This window comes from Parasteatoda tepidariorum, chromosome 9, assembly GCF_043381705.1.
Source record: "Parasteatoda tepidariorum isolate YZ-2023 chromosome 9, CAS_Ptep_4.0, whole genome shotgun sequence".
NCBI classification, from domain to species: domain Eukaryota; kingdom Metazoa; phylum Arthropoda; class Arachnida; order Araneae; family Theridiidae; genus Parasteatoda; species Parasteatoda tepidariorum.
In genome coordinates, this window is record NC_092212.1 from 28,850,770 (window position 1) to 28,863,947 (window position 13,178).

General features: G+C 27.1%; 1 protein-coding gene across 1 annotated transcript in view; it reads left to right on the forward strand.

Annotated features, from left to right (window-relative positions):
* The first annotated feature begins 10 nt into the window (after positions 1-10).
* LOC107447246 (sperm-specific sodium:proton exchanger) overlaps positions 11-13,178 on the forward strand; it is a 47,848-nt gene continuing 34,680 nt past the window's right edge. Inside the window, exons 1-8 of the mRNA XM_071185779.1 lie at positions 11-251; positions 981-1,140; positions 1,859-2,113; positions 2,924-3,064; positions 6,617-6,733; positions 8,424-8,694; positions 10,863-11,006; positions 12,336-12,507. Of these exons, the coding sequence (XP_071041880.1) occupies positions 1,008-1,140; positions 1,859-2,113; positions 2,924-3,064; positions 6,617-6,733; positions 8,424-8,694; positions 10,863-11,006; positions 12,336-12,507 (1,233 nt within the window). The 5' untranslated portion in view covers positions 11-251; positions 981-1,007. The remainder of the gene's footprint in view (positions 252-980; positions 1,141-1,858; positions 2,114-2,923; positions 3,065-6,616; positions 6,734-8,423; positions 8,695-10,862; positions 11,007-12,335; positions 12,508-13,178) is intronic.

Consider the following 13,178-nt stretch of genomic DNA (forward strand, 5'->3'; position numbering starts at 1 on the left):
TTCTGTTTTTGGTGCTTAAAAATACTGCAAGTTTTTGGAACTTAAAAATACTGCAAATTTTTGATGTGTATAAATAAATAAAAGACTCTTATTTTATAAATTAAACTATATTTAAGTTAGAACGTAATTAAAGCTTAATATACCAAAATAATTTTTGATAATAATTTATAGAAACATGATAAAATTAAACGTACAAAACTGATTGATAACTCATCAAAATTAGTTTAACTACTAAAAATTTATCAAAAAATGTAGGCATTATTCATTTTTATTTTTATAGATTTAAGAGCAGTGGTATTTGATTTAAAAATGCCCATGAAGAGGCTCACTAGCTCACTCCTTTCATAAAATATAGTTTGTTTCTTAAATTTTCATTTTAAAATATTGTCTTTTACTCTATTTTGGTATTCATGTTTGTTTTCCTCAAAAATAATTGAATTCAATATCAGAAACTGAGTCTAAAGATGTAGTTTTTGGATAAGAAATAAATATTCGTTTTATCATTTTCCTTAAAAATAGTTATTTGCTTTCTATTTACAATGCAGTTTATTATTTAACTTTTTAATGATGTATTAATTATCTATGATTAGTTCACAGTGTACCTTAATTGTTTTTTAACAAAAGAAATTAATTAAAAAAATGTGGAAAATATTAGATTTTTGAGACAATTCCATACCTGGATCCTTATTCCGCGAACTACAGCAGCCAAGAGCCACTGACTAGTTCTTGTACTTGTAGTTAAATAAAAAAAATATATGTTAATTTTGAGAAAAATTATAGGTAATAAATATAAAGGAAATATTCTCACCTTATTATGCCAATATTATTTGCTGCCTATATTTTTTAAGTTTGACTCCTTTTCAAAAATAGATTTTATAAAACATAAAAGTTTAATCTCTATTTATGTATTTATTTTCCTTTATGTTTCTATTATGTACTAAATTCACCTATAGTATTAAGATTTTTTTTGTTATTTTTAGGTTTAGCAAAATTCGGCTCTTGCTTTAATGGGTAATGAAACTAATATGAGCTACTCAGTTGCTGAGAATAAAACTTTTAACAGCTCTAGTTTTTTTTCTGAAGAGTATTTGTCTGGAGCTAGAAGTGTACAATTCATCATGTGTTGTTTATTTGCTGGAAGTATGTAATCTTATTAAATTTATCATAAGTCTATATATTTATTACAGTAATTTATCGACTTTTTTTAAAAATGATTTGTTAGCTAATTTTTTTAATAATTCTGTACTTATGTTCTGAAAAATCATTAAATGTAACCAATAAATGGGCTTACAAACACAAATTCATTTTTCTCACAATGTTTAAATTTCTAATTTGAAGATGAAGTTTACCAGTTAATGTAGTATTACATTTTGAAATGATTTCTATCTATTCAAATTGCAAATTTTAAAGTAAATGACACAAAAAAGAAAAAAATTAATAATATTTGAAGTACCAAGTTTCTTTGTGTCTATAAATAATTAAAAATATATAATTTTATCAATAATTAGTTATACTTTTTAAGTTCTTAAATTAGCCTTCATATGGCAGGCAAAATATTTATAATAGATGGTGCTGCTAAAGTTATATGTCTACTTTGTTGAAAATAACCCAAGAAAAGTTAGTTGATTTTATCTGTTGGTCCTGTCGAGTTATTATGTTGAATAAATAGTAAACATTGTCTCATCAATATAGTATCAATTTCTTTTCTTTAATTTCCACAATTAAAGGTTGTAAAACTTTAGAATAAACTTCAGTTTAATAATAGATGTGTTACATTGTTTTTTTCATGCGTTTTAAAAAATGTGTTATGTATATAAACATGTATAATTATATTTAATGTTTATGTATTTTTTAACAGTAATTATTGACTTTGGTTCCAAGAAATTTAACTTTCCTTATACTGTGAGCTGTTTCATATTTGGAGCTTGCATAGGACTCTTGGATTTATACAGCAAGTTTATACATAGTTTTACACTTGTGGCGAGAATGAACCCCAGTGACATAATGCTTCTGTTCCTGCCATTTCTAGTTTTTGAATCCTCATTTAATATGAATCCACACATGTTTAAAAAAGCTTTACCTCAATCTTTAGTGGTTGCCATTCCAGGAACAGGTAAAATTTATTTTAATTTATGTGCTTATCATATTGTACAATTATATTATTTCCTTTGTGCCAAAGTGAAACTTGTATTTTGAAAGTTTTTCTTCTATTTTATTATTTTTTAAAAAGTTTTGATAGACCACAAAATTGAAAAATGTTTAGTTGGTTGCATTTTACCTGCACATTTGCATTTTACCTGAAAGTTATTGAAATAGAAAATATACAGTAAATTTTTTCTCTAAGATCAATTTAGTTTCTTTTTTAAATTTTAACTTTAATACTATTTGTTAAATTTAATTTTCTTCGTGAATCTATTTATTTATTTTTGTCTTCATCTCTTTCAACCTTTGCATCAAAATAACATATTTCTAATTGTAAATTATAATGTGTTAAAAAGGTATTTATATATAGAGGGAGGCTACTTAATGATTTTCTAAATTGGTCAGAAAATGTATTAATTTTCATTTTGAACCTACGTAGTATTTTTTTTAAAATTGAAATTCAAAAGTTTATCTTCATATTGAATGATATATAAGCTAATGATGATGTATATTTTTAAAAAATATTTTTTTGTATTTATACTAGCTCAATGACATGCTATTTTTGGTTGGGGGGGGCGCATAGGTTGCTCATCAATGTATTACAGTATTAGTGGTTAAACATGCTATGGGGTAAAATATAGGTAGAGCATTTTCAATTATCCAAAGCTAATTTAAGAATATTTCAACATTTTGACCTGGAAGAATTAACTACATCGCTTAAAGCATATGTATCACCACAGTATATAAATATGTTGTTAATATATTTTTTTTAAAATTTCAGTATTCTGTTCTGTTTTGAATGGTGTTTTTGCAAAATATACTCTTTCCTATTATAATTGGAGTTGGCTTACTTCTTTTCTATTTGGTTCAATCGTGAGTGCAAGTGATCCTGTGGCTGTTGTTGATCTCTTGCATGAAATGCGTAAGTGCATATTCAAAGTTTGTTTTAATTTAAAAAATATCCGTTAGAAAATTAATAAGAAATTTAAAATTAATGTTATTTACTTTATTTCTTAATTCTTTTATGATTATTTAAATACTTAAAGGGGAAAATCAGTAAAAGTTTAAAAAAATAAGTAAAAAAAAAGCATTTTTTTTTTTTTTTTAGTTTAGTTTTTGTTAGTTTTTTTAGTTTACCTTTTAAGATTCTTGTACCAAAATATTGATTTTGGTAAAGGTTATAGTTAATATGCTAAGTGTGGCGCATGTGAACTTGTATGTTTAGTTGATTAATATATTTGCTCACTCCTATCGAAACATTTTAGTTAGATACTTTCATTTTAACAATTTTATTGAAACAATTTGTTTAAATTGTGTAAGAAACAGAATTACAATCTGCTTTCTATATAAATAGTTGAAATCGCAACTTATTTAGCTGTAATATTTTATAATGAAGATTGCAAAGATTATTGATAGTTTTGGAACTATTAGCAATAAATGTAGGCCCAGAATATAGGTAAACAGAAAATATAGGTAATCAAAATGAAAATGACTGCAGAATTTCAGCTGTTACTTTGAAAACATATGAGGGTAGATTGACAAGAAAAAAAGCTATGTACTAGCACTTGAGACAGCTGAAAATGATGAATAAGAAGCATCTTATAGACCTGGTATTGATGCATTATAGTTAGTTGCAAAATTGTACATATTTAGTTGGATTATTGATCACAAAACTTAAAATGCAATTTATTCAAAACACAATTATGTTTCTCTTACTTGCGATATCTCTAACTAACTCAATTTTCAACTGATTTACTTCAATTTTGACGTGATGTTCATACGAAATATAGTTTTGTTTGCGCTTAAGGATTTTTAATTGGTTTAACTGCTTTTGAGTATAACATGAAAACTTAGCTTATTTTATGTCATTTTTTAAATTGTTTTTTCAAAACACTGTAATTTTGTAAAAAAAAAAATATTTTTTAAAAATCCTATGTGCAACAAAAACTACATTCTTGTAGTTTAAAAAAATCAAAATGGCATCAAATTTTGATGATTTTTTTTCAACTTACGAGTACAGCATGTAGTGGATAATTTAAAAAAAAATAAGTTGTAATCATTGTATTATATAAGTGTTAATTTTTTAAAAAATTTTATATTTGTGATTAAATTTTTATAACATGATAAAATGAAGATTGATTAAAATATGAACATTGAGATAAAAAAATTTATTAAGTTCGCCAGATCCTTTACATTATTTCATCACATTAGAAAGAAATTAGTTTGTTTTTAGTTAAAACTACTCAGACATCAATAGAAGACAGGCTAAAAAATACAAAAAGTTCAAAAAAGTAGGCTATTTAATAGTATTACACTTTTGTCTTTAAAACAGCTATAACTTTTTTAATGCATATAAAATACAAGCTCACTATTATGAAAATAAAATTTTTATTTGACATATTGTGATTTGTACATATGAACCCTAGAAACACTGTCATTTTGGTCATAAAAAGAAAGTATGGTTTGTGTTTTCTTCTAAAGTTACAAAGATATGTATAGAGCCAGAATGAATGTCTGCATTTAGCTTATATGTTCTACTGTAAGAAACCTTAAGGAAATTTTAAACTTTCAGTTATATTCAACATTTTAATTTAAAAAAAAATTGCATTAATTTTGTAGCATAGAGTTAAAAAAGCAATAATTTTAATATTTCAAAGTCCTATCCAGTGCCATAAATTAAAAATAGAATACTTTTATAACTTTTGATCTAATGACCAGATTTTCACATACTAATGGTAATCAATGATTTAATGGGCCAACTTTAAATATTCCTATTGATTTGTTCACATAATATTTTAAGTTAAAAAATCAGACTAAAAAATGTGTTTACTCTAAATTTTTTTTCAGTTTTCGATTTTTGACTTTTAAAATATGGTGAGAAGAGGCAATTTCGAAAATATTTTCCCAATTATTTTAGTCAGGAATGTAGATGAAAGTTTTGACATCTTTCTGTTAATTTTATTTTTTTCATATTCAGTTATAGCTTTGAAACTGTTTCAGCAAATCAAAGAAATTTTTCACACAATTATAGAACTCGTATATCTTAAGATAATTATGTGTAAATTAAAGTCTTTTAGTATTACTTATAATTTTTTTATTAGTTAATGTAATAGCGTAAATTTTTTTTTATTGTCAACTATGCACATTTTTACGCCATTAATTTAAAGCAAGTAAATTGAACTCAATGAATTAAAGTTAGGAGCAGGAAAATTATAAATATCTAACTTTTTTAAAATTTTATTTCGATGCTTTTTTATTTTAAAACCGTAGTTGAACAGCCAAATGAATTTTTGAGTTTTCGACTGCTAATGTTCAATGCCGTCACCTTGTAATTTTGAACCTAATCCAGAAAACAAGGGAACTTTTGGATCAAGTATTGAGAGAAATTTGTCTTCGTGGAGGACGTTTTGATGGAATTAAGCCGCATTTGCGTTACATGGAGAGGAAAACGACGGTTAGCCTGACCGCAAAGCAACTCTAACTGATGAGCTGTCTACCACCGAGGATATTTTATGTCAGCCGTGTGCAGAATTTGTATCAACCAGCCATCGCTGGGATTCGAACCAAATACACTTCATTGAAAGGTGAACACACTATCCCCTTAGCCCTCTCGGCTCTTTTTAAAATTTCATAGTTTAGAAGAATCACCTCTTGAAATTTCATTTTTGGCCAGAGCAACAATAGCTCCATGACAAAGATGGCCCTTCAAAGAACTTCCATAAGCCTAGAGCGGTTGATTATCACCCAGAATCCCCTCTAACAGAGCGTAAAATCATGTAAGAATAAACTGTTGAAAATAATTACTTTTTACAATTGTAAATAGTACAGTCAATACAGCCATTAACAATTGAAGTTAGTGGAATTTTTCAAATTTGTAGTTAACAAATGTTGTCGATTTCAAACTATTGTTCGATATTACAGATTTGCATACAATAGTTTAGAATTATGTACAATTTGTTTACCTTTTAATTTCACATATTATTTTTACCATTATGAAAGTAACACTTTTATTTTTGATGTAATAAATTTTGTATGAACAAATTTTTTAATTGTGTGCGTTTTTTTTACTTTGGTTCGTTTAAACAGTTTCAGTGATTTGAAAAAAATAGCATAAAGTAGATGCATTAAGGGTACCAAACTTAACTATTGAAAACAGATTTCTGCTTTCCCCCGATACATTGAGGATTAAATTGAACATGACAAAAAATTGGTATGTTCATACAGAGAAATAAGGTTTTTTATTTATTTATTTATTTTTATATCTGATTTTGTAATTTAAAAATGTACTTTGCTCAAATTTACATATTTAAGGTTAACCCCTTGAAACATTAAGATTGGATCTTAGTATATGACAATCTGATCATTAGATCAAAACTTATTAAAGTGTTTGGTTTTTTCCCCTTATAATTTTAAATAAAATACAATTTTTAAAACTAAATTAAATCGTAGATTAAGTTTAATGTTTTTTTTATAGGAATGCCCCATTCATTCATAATGCTAGTTGAAAGTGAGAGTTTGTTGAATGATGGTATTTCAATTTTACTTTATGAAAAACTATCGTACCAAATAATTTCTCCTGGAAAAATGAACAGTAAGTAGAATATCGTATATTTTCTCCAATTTTGTACTTAAGATTAATTATTTAGGTATTTCTTCATCGTGTTTTAAAAATTTACTGTGCTACCAAATTTTTATTATAAATTATAATTTACTGATCTATAAAGGTACTAAAAGAGCAATGTTCCTTTAAAAGTAAGAGGAAATTATTTTTAAATGATAACTTAATGCTCTTTTGAAAAGAATAAGTGAAGACTTATTTTCGTTAAAAATTTATATTTGAAAGTTCTTGAACATTCAAATTAAAATAAAAATTAAAAGTTTTCTTTTCATAATTTCAAATATTTTATTTTTCCTTCATTGTGCACAAAATTTATGGAGAAAAAAAAAACGAGCACATGATTATCTCTTGTTCTGCAACTAATGACTTATTTTTTCATGTTAACATATAATCTTACTATTTCAAGAAGCAATATTAAATATGTAAATTAACTTACGCTATTTAATGAAATTCAATTAACTGTGACAATGGCTTACTGATAATAATGAATTATGAATAAACATTGGCTTCCTGGTCCCTCGACAATATGATTGGTCCAGAGCCATGGTGGCTAAGGATGTGACCAAAGCTTGAATCCCAGTGATGTCTGGTCCATATGAATCCCACACCCGGCTCACATTGACCATAGTGCTGACGAACAGACATACTCTCAGTAGTAGACGGATCATGGATTCGAGTCCTCTTGTCTTCAAGCTGAGCGTGGGAGGTTTTCACGTTTTTCCTCTTCATGTAATGCAATTGTTGGTTAGTTCCATCAAAAAGTCCTCCATGAAGGCAAATTTCCCCTAATACTTGATTCAGGAGTTTCCTTGTCTTCTGAATTGGGTTCGAAAGTACAAGGCTACAAAAATGAACATTAGTAGTAGTTGTAAATTAAAAATAGGGTCAACTGTTCAACGGCGGTTATAGAATAAAATATAATTTTTCCGCTCAAAGTTTATTTCTAAAGTAATACTCTTCTTACAAACTAAGGTAGACAACGTTAAAGAGCACAAAAATATTATTAAAAGCAGACAGCTGTTTCGGATGCTGAAAGGGCAACCTTCATCAGTACAACAGATGCACTGATGAAGGTTGCCCTTTGAGCATCCGAAACAGCTGTCTGCTTTTAATAATATTTTTGTGCTCTTTAACGTTGTCTACCTTAGTTTGTATTTTAGCACAAAGGTCGCCCACTTGTGTATTTTTAATACTCTTCTTAGCTTAAAACTTTTTTGTTTATATTTATTTTAATAAATATTTTTAATATAACTAATGTTCTTAGTATTCAAGTAAATGTAACTATAAATTATAAACCTACTGTATGCTACTAAAAGAAATAAAAAATTGATATGATCAAGAGAGAGAAAAATTATTTATCTGAAATTTTTGCTTAATTTTTTTGAAGGAATTATTCTTTCATTTATTTAATATTCTAATAATATTCCTTTTTGCAAGCATGTATATCCTCAATTGTTGATTTAGGTTCTGGTGGACCACTTAGATTTAATTTCTTTCATCCTGGTCCACCTTTGATTGTTCAGAATAAGTTTTCATATTCCATGTTTTTCCAACTCGTAGATCTTAAGAATCGTTATATGTACTAAATGTACACATAGACCAAATGTATGTGCTTATTTATTTTTTTATTTTTATGAAGAATAAAATAGTTGTACAATTTTAGTTGCAGAAATAATTTGGGACTTCATCAAGACCAGTATTGGAGCACCATTAATAGGTTATTTTTTTGGTAAAATTAGTGATCGAATGTTACAGTGTGTATACATCAGTCCTGTTTCTGAGATGTCTATGACTCTTATTATGGCATACATAACTTATTTTGTTGCTGAATATGCTTTTGGTGTTTCTTCTGTACTGGCAGTGCTACTTTTTGGCATGACCCTTAGTGCCAACAAGATGTCCATCAGTCCTGAGAGTGAAAATTTAATTCAAATGTGAGTATATTTAGTACTATTTTATGTAAAAAAATATTTTTCCCAGTGAAGTTTAACCTTAGTTCTTGCTGCTGATCGCTATTGTAACAAGTCTTTTCATTTGGAGACAAAAATAACAATTATGTTGCAAGAGCTGAAAAATTTTTTTTAGTAAAAAAAATATTTTCTATTGCATGGGTGTTTAATTAGGTGGGAACAACAGGGTGCGTAGCATTTTTAAAAAGTGCTTAAAGGTGCTTATTTTCGATTTACTTTTTTAAAAGTCATTAAAGGTGCTTTTTTTATTCGGAGTTTGTAAAAAGTGCTTAATTTTCTATCTTTTAAAAACAGATTTTTTTCTTTGTCGTGTCGATTGTTGTTCTAAATAACAAAAAATGCATGATTTTTATTATTTTCTCTGTAATATTTATCAGAAGCTAGTTATTTTATCATTATTATGTAATGTTTTTGTATTTTATTGATTTTATGTTTTTAAATTAAGAAATTTTAACGATAGAATTTTTTTTTTATTACTGTACAGATCCTAATTATGATTTATTTTTTGGAAAGTGTTAAAAAATATTTTTTGAGTGCTTAAAAAGTACTTAAAAGTTTCTTATTTTTTGCGGAAAAATCTGGCTATGCACCTTGTTTAAGCTACTGCATGAAATCGTGTGTAATATCTTACCACTCCCTCTTTATTTAATTCAAGGATGTCCATGATCACTTTATATTCTACTATTATCAAATGTATCACATTCAGGGACCCAAAAATAGCCGTGTTCTATTAATCTGAGGTAGACTACCAGAATTGCATTGGGACCACTATGAAATAATAATCAATAGTCCTTTAGACCAGCAATAAATAACCATATCTATTGAATGTAAAATAATGGTATGCCGTTTTAGTTTTTGTTCTTTTTTTGCTTGATGTTTTGACCTGTACTTCTGTTACAAAATCTTTGGTTAGTAATTTTTCTTCATAATTTTAAATATTACTTTTCCTTTCCTCCAGACGTGGAAACGTACCTAGGTTTGCAAAACCCTTACCCGTATAGTCCTCGTCTGGCTACCAGTCCAGCTCGCCACAACCCGGTGGGCTGGCCTGATCAGTGGGAATTTATTATAAAAAATTGCATATTACATAATATATAAAATTTTTACAATAAAATTTAGTAAACAACATAGAAAGTCTTGCAGAAGACAATGAAGTGCAACACATTTGTTTAAAAGAAAAAACAATGGCTGAAACAATAAACTTCATTTTAAATATTACTGTATTTTTTTACTGTAAAAAAGTCATATTTTAAAAATTTGATTCTCAGGAACTGTTTGACCAATTACGCTTAAATTTTATATTTTGCCATGTAAAATTACTTTCTTTAAAATCATATAAAAAAATTTACTCCTTATAGTTCAAACTTTTTTCAATTATTATCGAATAAAATGGTAAAAAATACTAAATATTTACTTAAAGTTATTCAAAGTTATTATTATATTTATTTACACAAATTTTATAATTGTGTGCAAAAAATTTTCGATTTGCTTAAAATGCTTTTGAGATATGGGAAAATAGGTAAAAAGTAAAAATTACTTAAGGATAACTTAAAAATAACTTCAAGAAGTCTAAATTTTGGACTGTTCTCCTGACCAAACTATTGGAGCCATATTTTCTAGATTTCAGCTACCCCTCCTATTTTGAGGGACAGCAATCAGAATCCATCAACAAAAAAAGTATGTTTATTCAAGGAAAGTACATTTTGTGTCTGATTTCATATCTTAAAATATCGTCCGCACTAATTAACTAGCATATTTAAGGTCACCCTTTCGAACCGTTAAGTTTGAGTCATAGAACATGAAAATCTGATCATTACATCAAAAGTTATTCGGGTGGTCTGTTTTTTCTTGTGCACTGTACTTTAAGTTTTATATTATACAAGTTTACTCTGCTATATATACTGCACAGTCAAATGTTTTCATTGGCAATCTTCACATTTGACACAATATATTATATGCGCTATAGTACAAGTCTAAACTTATAGTGGTTGGTTAAGAATGTATTTAATCCATTATAAAATATCAAAATATACTAAAAAATTTGTTTATGTTTCATTTGTTCTTTTCCTTATACATAGTTTGCTTAATGCATGATTTTTTTAAATTTCTTTTTCTTTCTTCTTATATTTTAGTTACTGGAAAATATTGAATATTTTTGCCAATACTTTGATTTTTGTCTTTGCTGGAGTAATAATTAGTGTTTATGTAGCAGAATATCATGACCTCTGGGATACAATATTTATTTTGATTACATATTTTGGGATAAACATAATAAGGTTAGTTAATTCTATTTAGGAGCCGTTCAAAAAGTACGTACATCCCGAAGGGGGGAGGGGATTTGCTATTTTGTATGGTTTTGTACGATGGGGAGGGGGAGAGGTATTATGCAAAGTACGTACATTATAAGCATACACCAAATGTAAATTTGACTTTTTCCTACACAAATAATTTAAATGAATAAATTATTTTAAATAAATATTTAATTTTACTTAAAACATAATTATTTTAATTTTTATGAAAAAAGGGGGGGTAGACTAATAAAATGTATGTACGAAGGGGGGGGGGGAAGGGGGTTAAAATTTCTCCATTTTTGTGTACATACTTTTTGAACGGCCCCTTATCTTTTATATTCTATTTATCATTTTTAACTTATTGTAAACTGTGTTCTGAAATGAAAAGAAATCAAGCACACTCTGACTATATCTCTTTGTCAATGTCCCAAAGTCTTGTTTATGAGAGATATAATTTTTATTCATTCTATAGAGATATTTTAATAACATAATGTTTTAATCTTTTGTTTAGAGGTGGTACATCAAATGGACCAGAATAACAGGCATGCTAAGTGCAGTATTCAAAAGGTTTAACTTTCACTAAATACTATCATTAATGTGATGTTTCTAAGTTCGATAAATTTCATCTGTTTCAAAATCATGAATCAAATTAAGGAAATTAATCGCAAATTAATCACAAAATTATTTAATTTAATAGTTATTAATCATTTTGATTAAATAGTTGCATAAATATAAAATCATTTCTTTACGAAATCATTTTATAACTCCTTATCATTCTACAGAGTGCATAGCTTTTTTAAAAGTGCTTAATACTGCTTATCTTCGATTTTCGTTTTTTAAAAGCCCTTAAAGGTGCTCTTTTCATTGGGTGTTTTTAAAAAGTGCTTAATTTTCCCTTTTTCAGAATGAGATTTTTCTTTTACTATGCTGATTTTTTGCTTCGAATTAGGCAAAAAGACTCAGTTCACTTTGTTCTGCTAAACGTTTTCATAATTAATTCAACCCCAATCTATTTCGGCGTATTGTCAGTCTATAGCGTATAAAAACGCCATTCTTTTTACATGATTCAAAATTTCATGATTTTTGACAATTGTCAAAAACAATGCCAAAAGGTATATTTTTTGGACATGATGGTTAAAACAAGATAAAACCGTCAATTGTCAAAAACTTTCCAAAAGTGCTTAAAAATATTTTTTGAGTGCTTAAAAGGTGCTTATTTTTTGTTGAATAATTTCGCTACCCACTCTGGTTAAGAAACTGTTTAGCAAAAGAAGATATATTTTTCTCAGATTTTAATTTTGGGCAATATTTCAGGTTTCTCATGGTTATTATTTTTTATCCAATTTTGTATTGGACAGGATATAGCTTGACATACCAAGAAAGTATTATTCTTGCTTGGAGTGGACTGCGTAGTGGTTTTTGCCTAACATTAGCTTTATTGGTTGCTTTTGATCCTGAATTTCCCGAATCTGAGAATGCTAGCAAGGTAACATTAAAATCTTTGTGACCTTTTTATTAAACAGTAAATACCCTAAAGTGGAAAGGCTGAATGATACATTTTAACTTTTTGGCTTTAGATTGCAACATAGAGTCTTCAATATTTTACAAAATATTTCTATACAACTCTTTTTTAATTTTGTTATTAAAACTTTATTCTAAAAGGTAAATAAATGATTATTTAAAAAAAATGTTAATNAAAAAAATTTACTCCTTATAGTTCAAACTTTTTTCAATTATTATCGAATAAAATGGTAAAAAATACTAAATATTTACTTAAAGTTATTCAAAGTTATTATTATATTTATTTAAACAAATTTTATAGTTGTGTGCAAAAATTTTTCGATTCGCTTAAAAAGCTTTTGAGATATGGGAAAATAGGTAAAACGTAAAAATTACTTAAGGATAACTTAAAAATAGCTTCAAGGAGTTTGAATTTTGGACTGTACTCCTGACCAAACTATTGGAACCATATTTTCTAGATTTCAGCTACCCCTTCTATTTTGAGGGACAGCAATCAGAATCCATCAACAAAAAAAGTATGTTTATTCAAAGAAAGTACATTTTTGTGTCTGATTTCATATCTTAAAATATCGTCCGCACTAAGTAGCTAGCATATTTAAGGTCACCCTTTTGAACCGTTAAGTTTGAGTCATAGAA